The sequence below is a fragment of the Neomonachus schauinslandi genome, chromosome 2 (genome assembly GCF_002201575.2).
Source record: "Neomonachus schauinslandi chromosome 2, ASM220157v2, whole genome shotgun sequence".
NCBI lineage: Eukaryota > Metazoa > Chordata > Mammalia > Carnivora > Phocidae > Neomonachus > Neomonachus schauinslandi.
Window position 1 is genome coordinate 173,819,770 of NC_058404.1, and position 19,998 is coordinate 173,839,767.

At 35.8% G+C, this 19,998-nt stretch overlaps 1 protein-coding gene across 1 annotated transcript in view; it reads left to right on the plus strand.

The window, feature by feature from the left end:
• The first annotated feature begins 897 nt into the window (after window positions 1–897).
• The window catches only part of ARAP2 (ArfGAP with RhoGAP domain, ankyrin repeat and PH domain 2), a 169,065-nt gene continuing 149,964 nt past the window's right edge, over window positions 898–19,998 (plus strand). Inside the window, exons 1-5 of the mRNA XM_044913011.1 lie at window positions 898–1,874; window positions 10,550–10,608; window positions 11,681–11,760; window positions 12,509–12,600; window positions 14,548–14,901. Coding sequence (XP_044768946.1) covers window positions 967–1,874; window positions 10,550–10,608; window positions 11,681–11,760; window positions 12,509–12,600; window positions 14,548–14,901 — 1,493 coding nt within the window. The 5' untranslated portion in view covers window positions 898–966. The remainder of the gene's footprint in view (window positions 1,875–10,549; window positions 10,609–11,680; window positions 11,761–12,508; window positions 12,601–14,547; window positions 14,902–19,998) is intronic.

Consider the following 19,998-nt stretch of genomic DNA (forward strand, 5'->3'; position numbering starts at 1 on the left):
CTGAGCCATCCAGGGGCACCAGATGCTGCTGCATTTTTGAAATGAAAACTCCTGACCTGATAAAAATGTTTAACTGTGCTTTTTAAGAGAGTCTTTGAAGGAAGTGTATAAAAGGGGAAAGTTGTTCATAGCTAGTTACTGTTAAGAGAAATCTAAAATTTGGAAATCAAAAGACTCTATAGCATGTTCTTTCAATGGCTTGTGTGGGGGTGTTGTTTAACAGGCCCACCCTAGGGGTATTTAATTCTCATCTTGTGCTCTACTTTCTATTTACTGTCTAGTTAGAGCCCTGAACAGGGAAGTTATCTGTTAGCATATAGATTTTTGTCTGGTAGATAACCCCAAAGGTTATGGTTTTATTGCCCTGTAGGACGTTAACCAGTTTTTTAAATCTAACCTACTTTAGTCTAACACTTAAAAAGAAAATCTTTTCTGATGGGCTGTCTATACCTGTTCCATAAATGCTCTTGGAACTAACCTTACCATCTTACTGGTTCCCTCATTAATGGGTTGAATACATTATTTGACACATGTTCATTTTATATTTGTGGGAAAGTCATTTTTTACCTGTTTTGAAAATCATTGGATACTACCATGGCATTTCTGTCCTGTACTTCCACACTCTATCTAGGAATGGACTTCCTAGGGCATGCACAGTAATGCCAAAGATTCTAAATTCTGAGTGAGCTGAAGTAATTATCCTCATTTCTGTTGTGTTTCTTCAGAGAAAGTTTATAAGGTAAAACTAGGTTTTACTAACTAAAATGTCCTAATAAATTAATATATATATATATATTTTTTTTTTTGCAGGCTTAAGCACATAAGATATTCACTGTGAAGAAAATATTTTGAGACATTTTTCTGTCGCAAGTGATAGAGGAAAAACCAATACAGAAGTGCACTCTCCTGTGTGTGTACCTCATTGTACTGCTTTTGATATATCAGCTTAGTAATGAAGCCACCATTATGTCCTCAGTCAGTGAAGTAAATGTTGATATTAGAGATTTCCTAATGAGCATTAATTTGGAGCAGTACCTCCTATGCTTCCGTGAGTTTGGTTTGAATACTGTGAAAGACTGTGTAGCAGTAAATGATGGTGTACTACACAAAATTGGAATATCACCTACAGGACACCGGAGGAGGATACTGAAGCAGTTACAGATAATCTTGTCAAAAATGCAAGATATCCCAATATATGCAAATATCCATAAAACAAAGAAGGACGATGAGACTTCAGAGGATCGCCACGCTCCATCTTCTGGTTGGAATACCTCCGCAGAACCTTCTGATACGGGTGGTGTGCGGGCACCTAGCCCGACACAGTGGGAGACCGTTACCAAAAATCTTGACCGAAATGATGTTAGTGTAGAAAATAGCCAGTCTTCTAAATCAGATAATAAGCTGTCTCTTCTTAAACACAACTTTCCCATTCCAGAAGAAGAACAACACCTGAATTTGAGTTCTTTCCAACATACTTTATATGGTAATGAAAATATTAAAATAGAATCTTTGATTACAGAGAAAACTACGGATTGCACAGTTGAAGAACAGCAAGCAAAAAGATCTGATTTGATCTCAGAAAATGCGAGTAAGCTTCCTGATGTAGATCCTGAATGCCTTTCTTCCCTTGGCTGTTCAATATTGGAGGCAAATTCTGGAAGTGGAACTGATGGTTTAACAGAAAGATCACCACCATCCCCATTCTTTCAATTTCAGGGAGAAATGGTTGTAAATGATTTATATGTTCCATCATCTCCAATCCTAGCACCTATGAGAAGCCGTAGCAAGTTGGTTTCAAGACCATCTCGGTCTTTTCTGCTAAGACATCGGCCTGTACCAGAGATTCCAGGGTCAACAAAAGGAATTTCAGGGAGGTAAGAATTTTTATGATGAGCTATAAGTATTCGGTTTGGGAGAATTTAGTTACTTTTAATACATATTTTTAGTGTTTGTAAATTTGACTTATATTAAGTTGCCTACTGACCTTTTTTTTCTTCTTTTAAAACTAGAAAATGCCATTTAATTTATATACTCTTTCCCAGGTCCTGTTTCCAACTTATGACTGCCTGGGACTCTAATTTTCTCCCATGTAATTGGGGGAAATTCCCTTCAATTTTACCTGGTCGTTCCTTCCCATACCTTCCTTCACACTTAGTATTATATTCTTCCACGAGTGCAATTCTCAGAGTAGAATTGCTGATTCTGTCTCCCCACTGGATTCTTTGTTCTTTGGCAGGGGCCACTTTTCTAATGTGTGTATTTCTACTGCCCGACACGATGTGTTGGCATGAATTAATAATTCAGGACACATCTAAGGAGCCACCTGCTTGGGTGCTGATCAGTGCGCGAGGTGCAAAGGAGGTAGGGAGGAATAAAGGCCCTTGAGGTGTTGTGTAGGAAACATATAAAGACATGGTCACAGTACAGTGCAAAACCAGGTTCACTCACATCAGAATTCTGAGGAGGGGCCCCCCAGCATGTTGGGTTGGTAGTCCTTTGAGGTAACTGCGGGTCTAAGAGCTGACTTAACAGCAGAGCGAGCTTTCATCCCTTTCTCAGAGTTACATCTAAAATAGTTGTGGTTTTCTCCAGGGTTGTGGTGGGATTTTTTTTTTTTTTTTTTTGTCTAAAAGCTAACACTTGTCTCTGCTGGGAGTCCTGAGGTGGTTCGACTGTTAACTGCTATGGTACTAAATGCAATTACGGATTTCCTGCACAGGCTCTTGCCTGGCATTTTTGCAAGATCCTCCTGCCCTGCCTGCATCCACTCTGTCCCTCCTGCTGGTACTTTAGCCCTGGGGTATCTGTGGTAATTATTGTGCATGATCCTGGTTGTGTTTGCAGGAGAAAATGTGGTAGTTCAGTATTTGCCGAAGAAAATATGGCAGTTTACAGGACTGTTAATTTAAGAACCTCTCATTAGAACATAAGCTCTTTGAGGGCAGAGAGCCCAGTTTGTCTTTGTGCCAATAGCAATGTCTAGTCTTTCCTTGGAAATCAGTAGTAAGAGTGTAATGTATTAAACACCCTAGGTTTCAGTTTGGTTTATAATTTCCCGTGGGTTATCTAAATCCCACAGTGGCTCTGTGACACAGATATTATTAATTCATCCATTTTCTTATGAGGTAACTGAGCCTTGATTCATTTTTCCAGGATCACATGAGTGGTAAACTGGAGTCTCATTCCATTACGTCAGACTCCAGAACCCATTCACTTTCTTAACCCCTCATTTAGTAAATATTATTAAAAATGTGGATTGCATATATGAGAATTAAAGTATTAGTTGCACATGTAGAAGATGACCAATTTTGTATGGCACTTTAGTTTTAAAATGATTTGCTAATTTTAAACAAAAAGAAGTAACTGAGAAGGGTTTGCTTTGAATACACACGTTAACAGTGTATCTTTGCCAGAACAGAATCCTTTTGGGAGTGGTAACGATAACTTCAGATAAGAAACATTTGGCTTAAGTGTTAAACAAGATGTGCTGTTTTTCATACATTTTTGAGAATCTTTTGGTGTTCATTCAGTTGTAAGTGTAAGTAAGCTGTGTATCATATGAAAGTCTTCTTATTCACATTATTTGTGAGTATGAGTCTTTGAAAATGAGAATTGAAATAATGTTAAAATTATTCATAAATAACTTAGTACTAGTTGCTTCATAACCCTGTCAGATTACCCATTGTAACCTTTCTTCTCTGATTGTGGCAGTAAATGGTACCTATGTATCTGTGGTGCTCGTATCATAAAATGAGAAAGTAAACTAAATTATTTTCAGACTTCACTGTGTTTTTCCTTGTGGTTCTGGCCTGAATTGCAAATAATAATTTTGTAAGATTTTAAAAATGTTATATGACTTAAAAATAAAACTGTGGATTATATAACCTGAGATTGTCTGTAATCAGATTCACATCTAAATGATATTTTAGTACATTTCTTGATGTACCAAATAAAAATATTTTTTTTGTGTGTGGCCAATGCTGTTAACATAATTCCTTTACTAGTTTAACATTTCATGTATCTGTTAAAAGGTATAAATGTTGGATGTGTTATCCTGCTGTGAGGCCCTTTGTTTCTCTCTCCCTGGACACGAATTCCTACCCCCTGCCTCTTCCCTCCTTATTTATCTGACACAGTTGACTCCTTCCTGGTCACATGGATTATTTTTGTCCTTGCCTTGAGTTTTCCCTGAATTCCTGCCTGCTCCTAGTCTTGGGAAGTCTGGGCTGGGTGGGAGTATGGACAGTGAACCTTAGAATCTCTTTTTAATCTTGAAGAGCCAGCTCTTCCCTTATCAGCTTCACCTGGAGGTCTCCCATCGAGGCCTCCAAGCCGAAAGGGAGTTCCAGCATCTTGTCCTTTCCCTGGGAGCCATAGGTATGACCTGCGGTCCTTCCTGGAGGATCCTCGTCAGTCCACCAGGTGGGAAGAGCAAGTACCTTTCAGCCACTGAAGAGGTACCTTTCTTACCCTCCTTCCCAGTTTCAAGATTTTCATACATCTTTCATGCAACTATTTTATCCTTGGCATAAGTCATAAAGCCCTCTCTTTTATTTATTGTGCCTCTCAGTGTTTTGAGGGAAGGGAAAATAAGCAGAGAGGGGGGAAGGAGGGTGATACGCAGGGCTGCACTGTGATCAGAGGACATCCTTAAAATTTAAGACTGAGGTACTATATTGATTGGGGGCCCTTTAAAAGTTTGAAATCTAAACCTGAAGTGTACAGGCTTCTTTGAACTTTTTATTAAAAATAGCAATCTTAGGTATTTTTCTCTAGATATACATAGATATGATATGGACATTAGAAATGGGTAATACTATATTAGACTTTAATGTTGAAATATATATGAGCAGAAAATGTACAGGAAAGTAATAAGCAATTGTTAGGTACATCGAATAAGAAAAATACAGAAACTCATTCTGTCTTTCTCATGTTCAAGAAAAACTGCATATTTCATGTTATAGCGGAAAAATGCTTAGCAATCCAAAATTCCTTATTTTCTTTTAAAATACCTTCTTATAAATTCTGTGAAAAAATAGGCTGATTATTTCAGTATTTGCAAAATTTTGACTTCATCTAAATAACAAATCAAAATTTAATTCAAAGTTTGATTTATTCTTAGAGGATGATGATAATGTATGCTCCATACTTTTTATAAGTAAAAAGACATTAGGTTTATACTTTTTTATTTTGCATAATTAAAAAAAGCACCACTTTGAAAAAATTTTTAAGTTTTTGCTTAAATTCCAGTTAACAGATGGTGTAATATTAGTTTCAGGTGTAGAATAGAGTGATTCAGCACTTCAGTATCTGGTGCTCATCACAGCAAGTGCCCTCCTTAATACCCATCACCTATTTAACCCATCACCCCCACCCACCTCCCTTCTGGTTACCATCAGTTTGTTCTCTGTAGTTAAGAGTCTGTTTTTTGGTTTGCCTCTCTTTCTCTTTTTATTCCCCTTTGCTTCTTAGTTTTGTTTTTTAAATTCCACATATGAGTGAAATCATATGGTATTTGTCTTTCTCTGACTGACCTATTTAGCATAATACTTTCTAGTTCTATCCATGTCCTTGCAAATGGCAAGATTTTGTTCTTTTTTTATGGTTGAGTAATATTCCATTCCACACACACACACACACACACACACACACCACATCTTTATCCATTCATCAGTCACAGGACACTTGGGCTCTTCCCATAATGTGGCTGTTGTTGATAATGCTGCTATAAACATCGGGGTTTCATGTGTCCCTTTGAATCCGTATTTTTATATCCTTTGGGTAAATACCTAGTAGTGCAATTGCTGGGTTGTAGGGTAGCTCTATTTTTAACTTTCTGAGGAACCTCCATACTGTTTTCCAGAGTGGCTGCACCAGTTTGCATTCCCACCAACAGTGCAAAGGTTCCCCTTTCTCCACATCCTTGCCATCACTTGTTTGTTCCTGTGTTGCCGATTTTAGCCATTCTGACAGATGTGAGGTGACATCTCATTGTAGTTTTGATTTATATTTCCCTGATGAGTGATGTGTTGGCCATCTTTTCATGTGTCTGTTGGCCATCTGGATATCTTCCTTGAAAAAATGTCTATTCGTGACTTCTGCCCATGAAAAAATATATTTTGAGCTGCAACTTTTGCTAGTTGATTAAAAAAAAAAAAACAGTTTGAGAATAATGATGTAGATTTTTGTGTTGCAATCCTTCTGTAATTATCATTATTCTTATCCTAAGGACATTTTTTTTGGAACTTCTTGGGTTGAGAATTATCTGTGCGTTGTAAATTTCACATTCTTGGTCTGTGCTGTAGTTAATACTCATGTTTTCTGAAGTCAGATTTCTGTGTTTTAGTTAGAAATTATATAACCTCAAGGCAGTTTTAAACTGATGCCTAATGACTGTGGTTTTCTTCTGAATTCAGTTCTGTAATGACCTGTAGTTAGTCTGTTATGAATTGCAAGAATTGCATTTTTTAAAAACATTCTGTGAAATGATGGTCCATTTATGGTGTGTAATTATTTTTTGGTGTGGCTGCCTTCTCTAAGTAACAGGTAAGTATAGATCCTAAAGGGAGATCTTTAACATTAATTAACCTTTATAGCACTGCTTTTCTTGGTAATTTTAGTGATTAAAACATTTATGAAAAAATAACATCTGTAGGTATGCTGAAGATCTACTTTCATAATCAGAGTTATTTTTTTTGCAACTTGGTGTTTTAATATAATTTTTGAGATTTGTCCACATTGAGGCACATATTTTATGCAATAACTGCTGTATAATATTTTACAAAAAACAAACCCACAGTTTATTCCCTTACTAGGTTGTTGACATGTTTTCTCTATCACAAATGAAAAATGTGAATACTTTTAAGGACTTAAATGTGAATAATGTGCACGTAAAGTTTACTGGGAGGACCAACCTTTTTTTTTTCTCTAATAAAAATAATAATTGGTTCATTCTTGCTGAGTGTTTATATTGTGAAGGGCACACTTTAAATACTTTAAAAGCATTTTCTCATGAATCCTCATAATATTCCTAGGAAGCAGGCCCTGTTTTTATTCACCTTCAATAAATGAGGAAACCAGGCTCAGGACTGTTAGGTAACTTGACCAAAGTCACAAAAGCATAATTAAAAGAGAAGGTGATAACTACTGCCTTTCTGTATGGGTTTTTAATTTTTTTTTTAAAGATTTTATTTATTTATTTGAGAGAGAGAGAATGAGAGAGAGCATGAGAGGGAGGAGGGTCAGAGGGAGAAGCAGACCCCCGCCGAGCAGGGAGCCCGATGTGGGACTCGATCCCGGGACTCCAGGATCATGACCTGAGCCGAAGGCAGTCGCCCAACCAACTGAACCACCCAGGCGCCCGGGATTTTAAGTTTTGTAAATCAACCATGCTTTATTTTTCAAATTTAAAAGCAATCTACAGTTTTTAGGATAAATGGTGGGAAATCAATAGGGCAGAAAGAGACATAAATGAGGAAAGAGTGTTGGCTTTGCCTCTTATTAGCTGTGGGATGTGGGCTGGGAGAGCCTCCTTTCTTTATTGGTGTGATTAGGACACGAGGTCCTATGTCATAGGGCTGCTATGAGGATGAAAGATGAGATGCAGATATATAAATTCCTAACAATGCTTTGGGCATAATAGGTTTTATAATATAAAATAGCTTGTGATAATTTATTCATAGATAAATGAGAATATAAATACCGATCACTGATTTTCGAAACAACTTTTTTTCTATATTGAGCTAATCTTTCCTCAACAGTCGATGAAATGAAGTTGGTTGATAGATTCGGTAATTGCTTGCAGGTGGATATTTAGTATAAGAATCAAGTAAAATCACAAACATTCTTCTTCACATTTCATATGGCTAATAGTAAAACCAGCAAAATATGCTTTAAAACTCCACTAATAGATATACTTAAAATTATTCTAATTCCTTTTTAAAATGTTTTCAGTATATGTAAAATATGTTAACTTTTCATTAATTTTATTTAATTTATTAAATATATATATTTAATTTTCTTTTTTGGTTTTTGTAGTCTATTCAAGACACATTTGTGTACTCAAAGGTTGCAAAGATTTTCTTGTGTATTTACAGAAGTTTTAGAGCTTTAGCATTGACCTGTAAGTCTAAACTCCATTTCAAGTTAACTTTTGTATATGGTATAAAGTAATGGTTGGTATTCACTTCTTTCTTCCATTGAGAGAACCAGTTGTTCCTGCAACATTTGCTGAAAAGAACATCCTTTCCCCATTGAATTGCCTTGACATCCTTTTCAAAAACTGGTAGACCTTAGATGTGTGGGAGTTATGTGGTATTTTTATTCTGCTCCATTAATTTATGTGCTTATCCTTTCATCAATAACACTGATTTGATTGCTATAGGTTTAGAATAAATATTGAAACCGTATACATCTTCCAGTTTGTTCTTTTAAATATTTATTGGACCATTCCAGGTTATTTATATGTGCATGTAAATTTTAGAGTCACCTTGTCAATTTCTATATAAAAGCTCCCTGGAATTCTGAGATTATGTTGACTGTGTATGTCAATATTTGGCGAATTGGTATCTTAACAATATTGTCTTCTAGTCCATTAACATGGTATATCTATTTATTTTGGTCTTTAATTTTTCAGCGTTATATGGCTTTAAGTGTGCAGATCATGTTTTGATCTATTTACCCCTTAGTATTTCACGTTATGGGTATTATTATAAAAGTTGTATTTCAGACTATTTTTCCAGTTGCTCAATGCTAGTCATTTAGAAATACTATTGAATTTGTTAACATTTCCCCCTTATTGTGGGACCTTGCTAGACTTGTTAATTTAGGAATCTTTTTGGTAGGTTCCATAGGATTTTCTACTTAATAGATACCTTCTGCTTATAAGAGATCTTGCTTTCCAATGTGCATGCTTTTTCTTTCTTTCACTTACATTGCACTGGTGGAGACCTCTGAAATAATGTGAATGTAAGTGGGGAGAGCAGACCTCCTTGTCTTTCTCTTAATCTTAAGAAAAACCATTCAACCTTTAACGTGAATTATGGCATAGGTTTTCCATAAATGCCCTTTATTAGGTTGAGGAAGTTTCCTTCTATTCGTAGTTTACTGAGAGTCTTTGTCCTAAATGGATGTTGAATTTTGTCTATTGGTTTTTCTGGGTCTATTGTTATGAGAGTGTGATTTTTTTCTCTTTTATTTTCTTAATTTGGTGAATTACATTGATTTTTCCCGCATTAAACCAACTTTCTCTCCTGGGCTAAATCTCATCTATTCTTTGTATAGGTTGTTAGATTTGATTTGCTAATATTTTGTTAATGAGTTTTGCATCTGAGTTCATGAGGAATATTTCTCTAACAGTTATCAGTTTTGTTTTTGACTGGCTTTGTTATCTGTAGTACTGACCTTATGGAATGAATTGGGACATAGTCTCTCCTTCCCTATTTTTTGAAAAAGTTCACATAGAATTGGTATCATTTCTTCCTGAAATGTTTGCTGGAATTCACCAGTGAAATGTCTCGGCCTAGAGTTTTTTGTCGGTAGGTGACTAGTTACTAAATTCAGTTTCTCTAATAGATACAGGGATATTAAGATTTTTTTTATTTCTTTATTATATTTGATAATTTATGTCTCAGATAATTTTTCCATTTCATCTAAGTTGTTGAATTTATTGGCATAAAGTTTTTTTCTTAATAATCTGTAAGTATCCCTTTAATGTTTGTAGCATTTGTAGTGATATCCTCTTTCATTCCTGATACTGGTAGTTTCTGTCTTGCTTTCATTTTCCATCCCTGAGGTTTATCAGTTTTATCAATCTTTTTGAAAAACCAGCTCTAGTTACAATGATTTTAAAATTTTGTCTATATTTTATTTTGTTGGTTTCTATTCTTTTTTTATATCCTTGCTTGTAGTTGCTTGGGCAGATCCATATTTAAGAGACATTAAGGACACTCACCTGATACTTACATTTAGATGGATTTAAAAATAGAACTTTTTCATATAGTAGTGGATATTCATTGCAGCTGTTTCTACAGTGTTTTCTTTCTCTGTCATTATTATGTTGTATTCTAATTAATTTACCTGAAATCTTTCTCTCCCAAGGCAGCAAATTTTTTGAGAAAAGGTCTTGTGTATTTTCATACTATGCTCATAGAGCCCACAAATTTTTGACTCATTGTAAAGCTAATGACAAAAAACCCACATAAATACTGAAATCTAGTTAGAAAATTTGTTTCTCACAAGGGTATGGCTTAGCAGTTTTGAAATTCCAGTGTGCATACTAGCATTGGGTAACTATATTCATTTACTTTTGCGAATTATAAAAGTGAGTGCAAATGCTTGTAAAATCCAGTGAAGTCTCTTCAAAGATACTTAGAAAAACATTTATGGAATTTAGCCATTCTTTTTAATTAAAAAAAAATTTATTTTTGAATAGTAGTTTTTTCTACCCAGCAGAATGTGTGTCTCTATAATTAATCCTTTACTCAAGACAGTAATTTACTTATTTTTGCTTATCTGTTTTAATTTATCTATTTCCCCTCTTTGCTTTAAGCTATTTCCGTGAGAGAAGAAATGTTGCTACCTCAACTGGAAAGTCTGTGACACAGGAAAGTGAGTCTCTGCATTTTAAAGTCTTTGTAAATTAGCACTCATTTGACAGTCCTAAATGTGTCAAAATTGTGATAAAAAAAGCAGCCCACCTGTGGAACAGGGAATAATGTCTGCTAGGGTTCATAATACCTCAGATGTTTTTAAAGACGAGTGAATAAAAGACAGTAATATGTACTCAGACTCCTGAAAACCTGCACATACTAATGTAAAAAGATTTTTTTTGCACCATTAGCCACAGTCGAAGGCATTTAACTAAATTAAGTGGTTTCTGACAGTCTGAGCTACAGGACATAGATTTATGGAAAGTAATTTTGCTATGGTAACTGGAAAGGGCTGACGTTACTTTGGTAAATTCATCATTGACAGGCTTTTCTTTCTTTTTGAAAGTTCTGCTTATATAAGTTCAGGAACATTCTTCTTAACATAAGATGGCAAACACTTGGTTACTGATCCTTTAAAAATTTTTTGCCATAACTAAATGCAAGTGTTGAGAATTCTTTCTTGTAGATCTGTGTAATTCAAGGACAGTGGAAATTTTCTTGAAATAATTTATTTACAGGTGTGTTAGTGGCTGTTGTGTTAGATTATATTAAATGGATCCTGGTATTTTGAGTGATACAGTATCTAGCTCTTATGTTAGTGAAGTTTTAATAATTCAGTTATTGAAAATTATAGATCTAATACTAATTTTCTGCCATTAATACTATTCTCTTGTTTAGGAATTAATGTTATAAATGGCATCATGACTATTTGCATCATATGTGGGAAATGGGCTTAGTCATGTTAATATGGATCTTAGAGGTTAGCAAGGACATACATGACACATTACACTTTAGGAAACAGTGAGTAGTAGTGTGTCTTGGTCGTGAAGTGAGAAGCATACACAGCGAGTTCTACGTCAAGAAGACCATGGGAAGAGTTGATTTGGGGGTGAAAATTATAAGCATAATTTTGGACTCTCAGAGAATAAAGCTTAAGTTGTGATATTGCTATAAAATAATTAAACACTTTTTTAAAACGTAATATTTCACATTATTCACATCTTTTCATTCTCATCCTATCATTTCCCCAGAGGATTCAAATGAGGAAAATTCATCTTCCATTTTTCCTTATGGAGAGACCTTTCTCTTCCAGAGACTAGAAAATTCCAAGGTTAGTTCCATACATTTTCATTTTTTTTCCATATTCAAGTCTTTGCTCTTCTGTCTATATAGCCTCTTCATTTTCATTTAAAGTGTTTGAAGAATGAGTTATATTGAAGAAAGACATTTCCAGTCTTGATCATGATCAAGACATTTCCAGTCAGTAAAATTCTGTTCAGTAAAATCATGGTAAATGTGTATCTTTAAATATATTTCACAAAAACATGTTCAATTTCAGGAATGCAAGAGGGGTTTTCAGAATTTTCCAATTTTCAGAATTTTCCAAAAGATAAGTTACTTTAAAGACAAACCCTCAGAGAAAGCAAAAGCAAACAAACAAAAATCCCCTCGATTTTCCTTTGCCTTATACCCAAATATCTAATTCTAACTATACATCTTAATTATTCAGTTTATCACCTAGCTTTTCCTCTTGTGCTCTTTTTTTGTATTTTATTTCTTGATCACAATAAAAGAGAAGTTGGAAGACAAAAAGTGACAAAGTAAAAGTAAATTTTGTTCTTGGTTGGCATCTTCTGTTTTTCTTGGTTGAAATGATGAATTATTAATGATTTAGGTATAATACTGAAAAAGGCATCAAATATCGCCTCCCTAATTAAGTTGTTTTTACTGAAAATTGATCTGAGCAGTTAGACATTTGTGTAAGAAACTAAACTCAGATGTGGATATTTGTAGAATATTGCTATCCTAAAAAAAGTGTATATATATCCTAAAATATATATATATATATTTTTTAATAGAAGAGGTCTATAAAGAATGAATTTTGGACCCATGAAGAAACACTCAAAGGGGAAACAACTACTGAAAGAAACTCTTTTCTCATCACATCAAGGTATGAGGTCATGATTGATGATGATTAATTCTTTTGAATAAAATGTTAATACAGTGTTGACTTCTTGCTCATACTGTATTTCTAAGAAAATAGTTTACACTGGTAAGTTCAAATCTTTCCAGATGTTTTAGTAATGGCATTTATTTTAATAATTGAATTTAGAATCTGTAAATCGGGTACATAGTGATATTCTGCAGCAGTTATGTTTGTTTTCCTATTTGAAACCACTCTTTCTATCCCGAAGTGGCAGATATGTGGTACCCTCAACTGCACATTAAAGATAAGAAGTTAGGTTAGTATGAAGGAGAAAGAGGCAGTGCAAAAGATATTCCTGAGGTGCAGCATTTTTATAAATGTAATATATCCTTTTTATTGGAAGTTCAGCATTGACAAGTGGCTTGACAGTTATCCAGTTATTTAGATCACGCATTCATTTAAATAGTTTGTGAGGCACCAACTTAAATTTTAGTTTTCTCAGCTTTATTAGGACTTGGTGTACTGCATCGTTACCTAATGTTCATTTTATTTTTGATTTTTATCCTTCCCTTTCCAAGGCTGACACTGTTGTGTTTTTTTGTTTTGTTTTGTTTTGTTTTTGGGAAAAGAGAGGGGGGTGTAGAGGGAGAGGGAAGGAAAAAATCTTAGGCAGTCTCCACGCCCAGCGCAGAGCCTCATGTGGGGGTTCAATCTCATGACCCTGAGATCATGACCTGAGCTGAAATCAAGAGTTGGACGCTTAACCAACTGAGCCACCCAGGTGCCCAGTTGTGGGTTTTCTTAAGTCGAAATTAAATAATTGAGGACCTTCAGTTAGCATTTGATGTGAATGTGTTCTTATGCAAAATGTGGAAGGGGCCAGGTGAAATCGTTCTTTTAAGGAAGTAATAGTTTTTAGAACACTATATCCAGAAGGATATAATTTGAGCCCTATGCTTATCTATTTCATTGATTAGCAAAAACTTCTTTGCAATGAGTTTTATTATACATAAATGACTGAGTGAATCTATTTTGTCCTTCCTTAAGTCTATAGCAATATGCTTAGCTATTAGGAATGTCTTCCGGTGAATATTATAGGTTACACAGCTTTTACCTTCTGATCGTACCCTGACTCTCATTTTCTGGCCAACAGTGTGGTGTAGTTTTTCCTCATTAGTGTTGCAACATAGTACAAAAGCTTTCATCAGTTGGATATACTCCCTGTTTTCTTACATTATGATGGAACACAGGATTCTTGGAATTGAATAGTAGAGAGCCAGAGAAGGGCAACAAGTTTGGAAGTAAGATCTCCAAATAGATGAGGTAGTGTTTCACAATGTTGCCTCGGGACTAGAGGTTGGGCCGGCTACATAATGGTGTTGGTGAAGATATGAAATCGTGATGCAGAGAATATGGTCTGTCTCCACCCTTACTACCAGTCTGCACCCAACCCCCTAGAATAAACAGTTCAGATTAATGACACATAAGAAGAATGATATTACTTCTAGCAGTGTTCAAATATGTCTTAGTGTAATAAAAGATTTCTATTTAAATTTTCTGGAAGAATTTTAAAAATTAACAGATGGATTAATTGAACTCTTAAGAGTTTTCTGACCTTTATTTCTGTGATTTCGGGGAATGTGGGTGGCTCATTCAGTTATGCGTCGGTCTCTTGGTTTTGGAGTAGGTCATGATCTCAGGGTCTCATGATTAGGGTCCTGGGATTGAGTCCCAGCTGGAGCTCCATGCTCAGTGGACAGTCTGCTTCTCTCTCTTTCTCCTTCTCTCTCTCCCCCTGCTCACATGCCTGCATGCATGCACACACATGTGCGTGCGCTCTTTCTTTCTAAAAATAAAGAAATCTTAAAAAAAAATTTCTTTGATTTGTTTTTTAAATAAATTTACAAAGTAACCAGTGGCTTAAATGACATATGGCACTTTGAAATGTTAACACCATTTATTTCCATTTAGCCTATACGATAACAGGAAGGAGAATATAAGTGACGACAAAGTGGAAGATATTTGGATACCTCGAGAGGACAAAAATAATCTTCCAATAGACTCTGCTTCAGAATCAGAATATTCAACAGTAGAAGAATGCTTTCAGAGCTTAAGGAGAAAAAACTCAAAGGCACCTAAATCTAGGACTCAGAAAGCATTGACTACGGACCCCGTCAATAGGCACAGTTATCCATTAAGCTCAACAAGTGGAAATGCTGAGTCCGCGATCGTTTCCTCAAATGCAATATCTCCCTATGCCTGTTTTTATGGATCTTCTGCAAGGAAGGTTAAATCGGGATGGCTAGACAAACTGTCTCCTCAAGGGTATGTAGTTATTCATTTTTTCCCCCTAAGTAGCATATTTTTAATAGTTCGAGTTTACCCATTTCTAAACTTGCTGGGTTGCTGCTACTTCTCACCCCTCCCCCACCTCCACGCACACAGATACAGTTTTTAGGGACTTTCAGTGAACTTTTGCAAATGCTGTTCTTTAGACATAAGGAGGAACATGTGCAATGTGCAGTGTAGTATGTGGAATGCTGGGATAAGGTTCTGAATAGCAAATTGAAAGTGAAAGTTGCAATTTCACATCTAGATCCTTAATGTCAGTTTCTAACTTTACACTAAAGTGCACTGTGTCTCAATTTGTAGCAAAGAAAAACAACACAGATTGAGTTGGTATTACTAGGCCCACGTTGTTTGGCTTTTGCGCATATTATAACAGTGTTCTGTTTGGGAATACAAGTCTTAATTGTAGTTAGGGAAAGTACATCATTGTTAGATTTCGGGCTTCACTGTTACTGATATATTGTTTTGATTTTTGTATGTTGCACAGAAGGTCAGAGTCCCTTGAATATTATACTTTTAAAACAGATTTATCATTTCAGATGTTTACAAAGAAACTTCTGTCCTTTAAGCATCTTATACTACTGAGAAATATTTGGGGGAGGGATTGTGTTTAGTTAGAATTGTTTTCCAGCATGCTGATTTTTGAATGTCTTTTTGAAATATTTACTTGAAGTATTCCTCATGAATTGTTAAGTTATTTTGGGATTAAATCTCTTGTGTTTATGTAGTTAATGTGGTGAATCCATGCAATGTGCTGGTTTTCTTTGTTCCCCCTAAAATGTGTATCATTTCTAGAAAGCCTTGGTTGGACCTAAAATAAATTTTATTAGCAGAAAATTACCTGAAGAAGCATTAGTTGACTAGTGGTGAGCAGACATTATGTTTCTGAAGAAAGTGAAAAAAAAAATCCCAATACTTTTATGGTTAGTAATTATATGGTTAATACTTTATACCATTGCATTCTTTTAGCAAATTAGATGTTGAATAAACTGAAACAGAGTACTTCTTAGTACCAGTTATCTTGTCTCCTTTCTTTACATTAGGTTACACTAGGGTGACGAAGTAGTCAACTATGCCTACTTTTCATCAGTCATCAGTATTATTGGTAACTACGTAGTCTAATAACAAAGGTATGAGTAAGCACTCAAAGGTACACACAGGTGGCATGAAACAGCAAGCTTGAATATTCTCGAATCTTTCATTTCTGTAAAATTGAAGTGTTTAGGGAGACCCTAGTGCTCTCTCCACTTATCACCAGAAGATTTAGCAGACTCTGGGTATAGAGCCCCCAGAAGCTGTGGTTTCCTGCATGATCTCTGGTGGTACCTCGCTCTCTGCAGGGTTGATATGTTTATGCTCCAGGCACACTGAAAAAGCTTCACCATCATTGGCTACCTCTGGGACATTTAGAACATTTTTCCTCTGTATTTATCAGAACTCAGACTTTCCATCCTTTCTCTTCTGAATCTGCCTAAGGTTAGATGCTGTAAGTTGTCTAGATTTATGTTTTTCCATTTTAGGGGAAATAATTGAGTTTTCTGGCTTAATGGTTTTTTTCCTGGGTACCAGGATGAATGAAGATCATGAAATTAAAGGAACTTGTTACATCACCATGAGATTAAACTCTTCTACATGATTTTATTGCTATGACTTGAAAAGAAGTATGTGTTACTGGCCAAGAAGCACATATTATTTATTAGAAGTAGAATCTGAATTTCTCCTTTTCCTAATTGGACTCGGTGCTATTGTAAGGGTATTTAAGATGCTCATTAATTGGACAAAGTGATGCTTGCCCACTCCTTAGGCAGAGGTTCCTGAGCCTTATTGAACTCATGGTCACATGTCTGTCTGATGCAGGTAGCAGTGCTGTAGATGGCATTCTGGACTCTAGAGAGAAGGTATCAGCAAACTTTTTCTGTAAAGGATTAGATAAAATATATTTTCAGTCGGATACAGCCTCTGTGGGATATCTGTGGGAAATCAGCAACTCAGCAGTTGTAGCTTGAAAGCAGCCACAGAGAATATGTAAACCAGTGCATGAGGCTGTGTTTCAATAAGACTTTATTTATAAACACATAATGGGCCAGATTTGGTCTGTGGGCCATAGAGCCATAAAACAGATTAGAGAGTTGGTCAGAACCTTATACCAGCTTCTTCTATTTCCCCTGGGCCCCAAGTAGAAAATTACAACTGGATAGATCACAAAGTATGGGAAACTGCTTTCTATTGTTCTAATAAATATAGAACTCATGGTCATAAGAAGCAGGAGCCCTCTCTGGGGACCTGTGCACTTGTCATTCTTTGTCCTGGAATGCTCTTCCCCGCAGAGCAACATGGCTTGTATCCTTCCTCCCTCAAGTTCTTGCTGCAGTATCTCCTTTGCATTGAGGTCCTGAACAGTAAAGGTAAAATTATCGCTACCTCTCTCCCCCCCACTACCCCATCACTCCCTTAATTATTTTTCTCTTTGGGGCTCATATGCTAGATGATTTATTTTATGTAGATTCCATGGGGATAGTCATCTGTGTTGGTTTTTGTTTACTGTGATATCCTCAGCAGCTAGAATGTAGCCTGACATGTGGCAGATGCTCTTAGTATTTGTTGTTGAATGAAATCAGTGAAAAAAAACAAGCATTAGATACATTTTTTTCTTTAATTTTTTAAAAAACAGGCAGTTTTTTTTATGTATAGGGATTTTGTAATAAGAACTGAACTCCAAACACAATATTGGTTGAAAATCTGCAGGTGCATTGATAACGCTAGTATACGTTAACATTGCAGTGACTCTCAGTGTTCTTTTTATGATTCTGTTTCCCTCTTAAAGACATGTGTTTTTTCAAAACACAGTTTAAAAACAAAGAGCCACACTCAGTTATCCTTCTCCAAATAGTGTTTGAAACTTCATATCCTCAGTCATGAGGGACATTAAACAAAATAATCAAATTTATAATCTGGATTTATTTCATGTAACTGTTTGTTTGCTTTTGCAATGGAAATGCCAGTCCTGAATCAATGTAGAGTATGTGAAAACTGCCTAATATTTAGTAAGAGAGTAATTGTAACATCATGCAACTAAAGAAATACTAAAACATTTATAGTTGGGCTTAAAGTATGAACATTCACTTAGCTATTTGAATCATCTAATTATAACATAGCCTGATACTATCAATTTCAAAAATTATATGGAAGGAACCTAATAAAATGTTGACCCTGGGTCTGTGATTAGTGTTTCAAACAGGCCAAGCCGATGAAAAACTTAATAAATGGTACTTGTTTAAAAAAAACTAAAAACTCACTGGATTTTGAGGAAAAAAAAAGCAAGTCTTTCTCCCTCCCTCTTCCTAACTGTAACTAAGCTGAAGCTCTTCACCCAATCTGAGTGGATGCAAACCTGAAAGACTGGGTAGAATTTATTCCAGCATTTCTCAAATATGTAACTCGGAGGAAGCATCTTGCAAGTTATGTGAAGAAAGGCGAATGTGGTGAATGTGCTTTACCCCTCCTAGGAGATGCACATGGTGAAATACCCAAGCATATCTGCAGCAAAGGAACCTTTTTGACATTTTAACTTGCTGTTTTCTAAAAATAGTTAATAATTTGTTAAAGAGGAATTCCGCTGAGTAAGAAATAAAGCGCAAAACATATTCTCAAGTAAAATATGAATTCCTTGAGATACACTGCAATTTTTACAAAAACAGTGGAATTCCTCTTTAACAAATTATTAACTTTTTCTCCATAGAGAGGCATCGTGTGGTAATCTGAGCCTAGAACAGCAGAAGCTGAACATGTGAGGCTAACTCAGCAATTCGGATATAGAATATGCTTAAGAATTTGTGGAGTAATACAAATATGTGCAAGATGTGTGTGTTTCTTGTCTTTTTTGTGTCTTCCATTTAGGGCAGAAAAAAGGAAGCAAATAAATATAAAACCAAAATACCGAGTCTACTAATTGGTGCAGAAAAGTCCTCAAGCGTACAGAATTGTGAAGTTACAGAGGGGTTTAGAAAACATTTCTTCCAAGATCTTCTAGGGAGAGGAATTAGCAGTTCAGTTGGCCTTTGGAAAGTGGATAAAATTTTAACTAGCATTTTTAGAAGAAATACTTTTCTGGCCAGAGGGGGTGAAAGGACCCTGACGTAGTTGATACCTGGAGATACTGAAGTTTGTGAGATGGATAGCAGGGGTTGGTCAGGTTATTTTATTGGAGATGGAAGATTGGGCTCTAGAACCAGGAGGGAGGAACTGCCAGTGGATTGATTGCATGTTCAGGTTGAACAGAGAACTAAAGAAAATGAAAAAGCCAATGGTCAGATACCAAGAAAAGATCAAATCCTGGACAGGAGTTAGGAGTCCGATCACCCAGAAGCCCTGGTGGGAGATCAGGGCTTAGACTGTTGGTGCCTCTGTCAGTGACTGATTTTTCCGGCTTGTGCCCAGCGTGTCCAGCGCTGCTTTCGTGGAGCTCTTCCTCACCCTGGTACACAAGTATGAGAGCACCTCAAGTTTCCTGGGAATGCTGACCTCTGGTTGGCCTTTCAGTGGAAAGCAAATGTAGTGGAAAGTTGACAAGTCTATCTGACCAGGATATAATGTACCAATCACTGTGTTGAACTTCAAGTTGAATCTTAAATCTTTGATGAAAAGTATCTAGTTGGTTGTTTCTCAAATCACACATCCTTTGTGAAGACTGTGCCAAGCAAATAAAAAGCTTCAATATTTTACTTGTCGTTTGAGGCAACAGTTTCTGAGTTTTAGTGTTTAGCAAATAACACGACTAATTTCTTTTAGTCCGTTTAGTGGCAGAGAAATGAATGTGAGGGTGTTGGAATCAGACAAACTGAAATTAGAGTTGTAAGCCATCTGTTGGTCATTGGCTATGTATCCTAGAACCTTCATTTCCCACATGAAAGTATAGGGTCAAGACTTCCTCTGTGGGCTCAGTTGGAAAAGTAGGTAACATTGGGGCTCAATAAACTGCAGTTTCCTTTCTCTTCAGAAGAGCCTCACTTTATGTCAGGTGACCTTTGATAATGTTGAGTTCTAGTCAGTTCTTACTTACCTTGGAAAATGTAA